The sequence below is a fragment of the Montipora foliosa genome, chromosome 6 (genome assembly GCF_036669935.1).
Source record: "Montipora foliosa isolate CH-2021 chromosome 6, ASM3666993v2, whole genome shotgun sequence".
Taxonomy (NCBI): Eukaryota; Metazoa; Cnidaria; class Anthozoa; order Scleractinia; family Acroporidae; genus Montipora; species Montipora foliosa.
The window spans coordinates 60,473,436-60,479,881 of record NC_090874.1 but is presented as its reverse complement, the minus strand read 5'-3'; the positions used below and the strand labels follow the sequence as shown (position 1 = coordinate 60,479,881).

The 6,446-nt window shown below is 38.9% G+C and overlaps 1 protein-coding gene across 1 annotated transcript in view; it reads right to left on the bottom strand.

Moving 5' to 3' along the window:
• LOC138006104 (QRFP-like peptide receptor) overlaps window positions 1-867 on the bottom strand; it is a 2,564-nt gene extending 1,697 nt beyond the window's left edge. Inside the window, exon 1 of the mRNA XM_068852272.1 lies at window positions 1-867. This exon is cut by the window's left edge and continues 1,697 nt beyond it. Coding sequence (XP_068708373.1) covers window positions 1-373 — 373 coding nt within the window. The 5' untranslated portion in view covers window positions 374-867.
• Window positions 868-6,446: the final 5,579 nt, after the last annotated feature.

Below are 6,446 nucleotides of genomic sequence, written 5' to 3'. Positions count from 1 at the left end.
GCTTTTCAAAAAAATTTGTGACTTTGCAGAGTGTTACACCTAAAAAGCCTTCAATGAGCCACTGGTCATTGGTTAGAGCTCTTGTTAGTCTCTCTGGCATACTGCCTATAGTGACAAGCAAATCTATGGCAGCCATACTCGTGAGAAGGTAGTTGCGAGTTGATCGCATTTGGCCTCCAATGTTTTTCTTCAGGACAACAAGAACAAGGCCGTTTCCAAATACAGACAGGAACATGATGACTACGTAGGCAAGGGCTTCAGCAGTCGTTTGCGCCGACATAGAGATGTGAGGATCTGCTTGCCTAACGTCGGTTGAAGATCTATTAGGAATGATAAAATTGAACTGAAGTTGAGTATCGTTGGAATCCATCATTCAGAATTTCGGCGAAGATGAATTTTTCTTCCCGCTCTTTTATACGCGTGATGAAATAGTCGTGCAAAGTGCAAATACATGCAGGAAGAACTTAAGCTTAAACAGGGCAATCAAATATCACATGCGAACTAAATTGATTTGCAATTAAAATGACTTGGCAGGTGTGTGAATCAGTTGAAAGCCAAAGTCTTCTTGAATGGAATCAGTTGTCGAGTTTGAACCACCAACAAGTTATTTTTCGCATCAACAGGTTTGAACATTTTCTCCGTTCCAGTCAATTCCCTATAACACAGCTTGCTTAGTTCGCTCAATGTCTCTTGCTCAATTTCAGCCGGATCTTCCTATTTGTTGCATAGGAGAGAAAGGCGTGTTTCAGATAAAGATTGGAGATATCAACACTTTTTTGTGTGATGCAGAGCTATTAGAAGGAAATCGAATTTCCACTGACAATGAGAGCGCTCCAGGCGATTTCGATTGTAACAGAGCTGATTGAGCTACTCTCAGCAGGTGGATTTCTTAATTGATGATCTTAAAACAAATTTTATTACTGGAATAACTTAAGCTATTTCAAGATCTAACGTTGATTTACCCAAACTAATATTGAAGTACAATGCGATCAGACGTTCATTTTGGGGGATATCTTAAGGAGTTCGCGACATGTTTATATGCTTTTTTTGGAGATTAACGATATGCTTGACCAAGATGACTGCAGTACATCGTAATAACAATTTCTAACTTCAAAGCGCCTCGAGCTCTTACATGATATTCTGATACGCATAGCCGCGGGGTTTTTTTGAAGTTGCAGACCGTTAAAGCTAAGTTCGAACAGTTTCTAGAAACAATTTAAAGTTGATTAAGATATCACTCAACCAAATTTGACCTACATTTGCCACCTTTATATCTTAAGATAGCTCGAAATAGAACAGGAAGAAGATATTGCCTCTGTCAAATCCAGGCTGCTATTGAAAGTACATTTTCTGAAGAATTACAAATAAAACCAGGATGTCAGAAATCTTCGAAATAACGTATTGACCGGCCTGATCGATAAACATTTCAGTCAATAGTACTGGTTGTCTTGACAACTCTTTGTTTTCAATGGACCGTGCCTCCGCGACAACAGCTTGACCTTTAATTGTTTTCTTGGGAAAATATTAAATTTCTCGACACCATCAAATAAATGTTTCCCTTTTTTAAGATTTTGGTTTTAATGGAGCTTACAAGTTGCACGATATTGGAAACAATCCACGGCTGAGTTAGTAACTAGCTGTAACTGAAGCATGCGTCCAACTCCGACAACGATTTTCCTGAAGAAACAGTTCGAGTCATGCTTGGAACAAAACTCATGCATCTCACAAGTATCGTCGAGGGTAAAATCACTGCTGGGTTTTCTAGGGTTTATACTGCAAAATTCCGAGGAAAACGGCAAAATAGGTTTGCTATAGGTAAACAGATTTATAGCAGACAATTTTTTTATGCAAAGGCCAGCTGAGCACTGTAGATGTGCCAGATCTTGGGAGATCTAACCAGTAAATAACTTGTAGACTAAAAATAAAATAATGACGCAAGGCTGGCTGTACGGCTGCGAGGATGTAGCAGCAACGAAAATGCTCGACGTTTCCTTCAATTTAATTGTTTCCGGCAAAGCATCAATATTAGACGTCTTACACTTCTGGAAAATGGTCGGCGCAAACACTAAGGTGACCGAAAAGATAGAACGCCATTTATTACTGTTACCAGCGTCTAATGACTATTCGGAAGAGATAAAAATCTCATTTCCAAGGCAGTTTACAGCATGTACTTCCTAAAGTGGTCTATTTAATTTTTGATTACAAATCGAATTGTCTTTCGCTTGAAAGCAAAGCCGGTGTTTGCGACTTCGGGAAGTCCTAAAAATTAGGTACACAGTATAGAAAATGAGATCACTGTATACTATCTCTGATGTGCAAGGTTAAGCACTAAATGGTGCCGGTTTGGTCAGGGGCACCCAACGAGAATATAGTTCAAAACCACTTAAACATAGCATTGTTAAACGTATTTTAGTATTTAAACGGTAGATATAGGCATATCTTTATCCCCTAAAAATTTTTGATCTGTTCGGATTTCCTAGCTGAAAGTCTAGTGATCCGAAAATTATAGGGATCAAAACTTACCTTTTCGAAAATTTCAGCCAGAAAAAAGGCTCCCGAAAATTCTACGTGACCTTTTTCGGGTAAAAATCTGTTTAAAATGGGCAATTATAACATTTTTTAGATGTTCGAAAATCCTAGGACATGCAGGCAAGTAAGAAATTTTACAACAAATGTTCCAAAAATTCTAGATCTCAAATCGTCTTCCGAACAGATATTTTCCGAAAATTGACGTTGGGTGCCCCTGTATGGTGTGAAAACATTTTCAAGAGAAATGATTTAAGACCATACAGCCTCCGAAATCAGTTCCCATTTAATCCTTCCAAGATACAATACTGTAAAGTATGGAAGACACTGCATCAGATACTTGGGCCCAATGTTATTATGATTGTCCAAGTTGTCCAGTTCTGATTTCAAACGGATTATAAACCGTAGAGATATCTCTGCATTGGAAAACAGTGGCTTTGCCTCATGCTATTTATGCAATATACCTAATATGATATGTGAATTTTCATGTGATGAATGTTCTGAATTTTTATATGATTACATTGATATGAACAGTACATATTATTAGGAATTTTAGATTCTGAAGTCTTAATTATCATAATTTTATTTTAACTAACTTGGTTTTAGTGTCCCCAATTAGTAATGGACTAAAATTTTATGACACTTAAGGACGGTGCCTACTAATTCAAAGGTATTTTTGCCCCGATTTATGATTATGAGGGAAAGGTAGATCTTAATAAGTGTTATTGAAATCCAAAAAGAAAATTGGGGGTAACCACGCATTTTTCAAAGGTAATTCATCAATAATATTTGTTAAAAGCTCCAAAATACAAAGGAATGTATGGCGTTCTTTCTCAAATTGAAGCTTAATAATCTCTAAAGAATGCATGGTTACCCCCAATTTCTTTTTGGATACCAAGAGTACTTACGAAGATCTACTTTTTCTGTATAGTTTTCAACCGCGCAAAAAAAAAAAATCCCTGCATTAGTACGCATCACCGATAGAAAACCCCAGTATCTGGAGATGCGCAGAACGTATGCGCAATAACAATAGTAGGCACCGTCCCTAAATAAAGGTTTCTTCATCATCGTCAAATTCAATTGCACTTTATAGTCTTCTGATTGTTTCACATAAGCATTGACTGATTTTATTTGCTCTTAGGATTCAGTATTGTAAGTCTCAAGAAAAGATGACAAGAACGTTTATGCAAAAGTTTGGAGGTCGCGCAAAGAGTATTATGGTTTTTCAAAGTGGCTCACGTGGTTGACCTACCACAAGCGCGCGCAATATAACCCAGTTCGAGAACATGAAAGCCCGCGATGAAATTAGCAGGGTGTCCTTCGCGTTTCCGACTTCCTTCCGTATTATGCGACGCTTGCTGGGACTAGGATAAAGAGGAAGGATGACCCTCCTCAAACAGAATATTCTCGAAGATTAGGTAAGACACAAGAAAATGATAAACCGCCGCCCCGAATATCAATCATGCTTCTATAAGATTCTTAAATTGGCCAAGGCCAACGAGCATGCAAGTTAAGCCAAAAACTTTTGAGTGACCTTTCTAGGCTCCTTGTAACGATATAAAGACTGCACCGGTGGTTGGGTTGGTTGAGCACCGGGCTGTCACGCCGGAGGTCGTGGGTTCGATTCCAGCCGGACCAACACTAAGGTTCTTTAAATAACTGAGGAGAGAGTGCTGCCTTTGTAACGACATCTGCGAATGTTTAGACTTTCAAGTCTTCTCGGATAAGGACTATAAGCCGGAGGTCCCGTCTCATAACCCTTAAGTATAAATTCGGTGGGACGTTAAAGAATCACACACTATTCGAGAAGAGTAGGGCATGAAGTTCCAGAGTGTTGTAGTCTGATCTATAGATATAGGGGTTTTGTGCCAATTGGGACGAAAGTTATGTTCCTCTCCCCTGTCACTTCCCTGCCACTCCATTAATTGTGGCAAAATTAAACTAGAAGAATTTGATCTGTTCGGATATCTTAGCTGAAAATTGAAGTGTCCGAGAATTTTAGGAAACGATATATTCATTTCAGAAATTGCCAGCTGAACGTGTCTTCTAAGATGAACTTCCCAGCGAACCATTTGCTCATCCGAAACTCAGTGCTCGGTGACCTTTTCAAGTGCCGAAATTTTCAAAAATATCCCTTCCGAAAACGCTAGGGACTATTTTTCCCTGGTTAGGTGATGTTTTAGTAAAGAAATCTATAGCTGTTTGGTAACGTAGACCTGAGATTCTTAGAACAGTTTGACTCACAAATATTCTTGGTCTTTGGCCATTTCAACTTGATCAAAAACATAAAACAAACAGTGGCTACGAACTGTGGCTTTATTAAACGGTCAGTTTTCAAAGCTATCTATTTATCTTACTATTTTTATCTTATTCTCTATAGCTACCAGTCTTCTTAATTTTATATATATCATATTTGAATTTGTTCAACCGTCACTTCTGACGATGTATGTTGTAGCATACGAAACGGCAAGTCAAAAGTAAAATGCGCTCTATCATTATGTTTGTAACCGATGTTTGTTTTATGTTTTTGATTAGTTTTTTCACATATTCCACCGAAGATTATCGTTGGGTACCCCCGTGTTTAACCAATAAGCGTGTAGTAACCGTTGCTATGTTACGAACATCACGCATAAACAATTACTACTTGGTATAATTTCTGACGGTCGAGTGGGAACGAAGTTACAAATTTAATATTCACGATATAGAGGCCTGTGGGCGATTGAAGGACAAGCTTTTCGACCGTGTGTTTTTGTTATGGAAATTCGTATTGCTTATCGTAGCGATCTGATAGGATGAATTTTAGCTGTGGCAGATGAGGATTTTATATAGGTAAATTGTTCCACGGCTCGCAATGCCTGTCCGTGGGCCTATCTGTGGGCCTTTGAGGGATAGATAAGGAAAATTTCAGAGCATGGCAGAAGATTCTCGTCATTCTATGTCTGTCAGTCTAAGTGCTCATTATCAGTTTTGCTTAAGTTTAGTTTACTATATTTGGGAGAGTAAGACTTACACTCTTTGGGGTGCAGGGATGGCGCAGTGGTGAGAGCACTCGCCTCCCACCAATGTTGCCCGGGTTCGATTCCCAGACTCGGGCGTCACATGTGGGTTGAGTTTGTTGGTTCTCTACTCTGCACCGAGAGGTTTTCTCCGGGTACTCCAGTTTCCCCTCTCCTCAAAAACCATAATTTGATTTGATTTGCGTTAACTTGTTAATTTCAATTTACAGTGTCCCCGATAAGTGCTCTACGGCACTGGAAGATTAGACACTTAAATAAAGTTCCTTTTCTTTCCTTTCCTTTTCCCATATTTGTCTTTCCTCGGGGGTTGGTGCCGGTTTCTACGCATTTTTGGCCACTTCTAAAGAGTGGTTTTAACGGTTTTCGTGTTTGGAGCGGCACGATTGTATCGATTCCATGCTAATTGTACGTTTTCACAGTGTTTTGTAATTTGTAATACCTGGTTTATTAATTAAGGAGTCAAATTATGTGTCAGGACATAGTTAATAGATGTAGGCTGGTTATGAAACTCGACAAGTTTCTTTGTTTCATGTTTTTGTTCGCTTTTTTGGCCTTGACCCTGCACAAAACCCGACAAAAACACGCTTTTTTCGGCAGGATAACCAATCAAAAGTTTCGACTAATTTATTCGAAATTAACTTGCGAACCAAAAACAAAAGATTGTGCAGGGTCACGGTCGGTTCAACATCTAATTGCGACTGTGTTGTTCTTGCTTTTGAAATTCCCAGGGTTTCATAACCAGTCCCTTACCCCAAATATACTTTTTCGTGAAAATCTGCAGGTCCTAACAAATGTCGTCAAAACTTGAGTTTGCAGGTGTAATTTTTGTTTTTTCACTCTTCCCCTTTATTTAGGGAAGAGTGACGACTCGGGAATTTGAGAAGTCGCTTAAATCGCATTCAA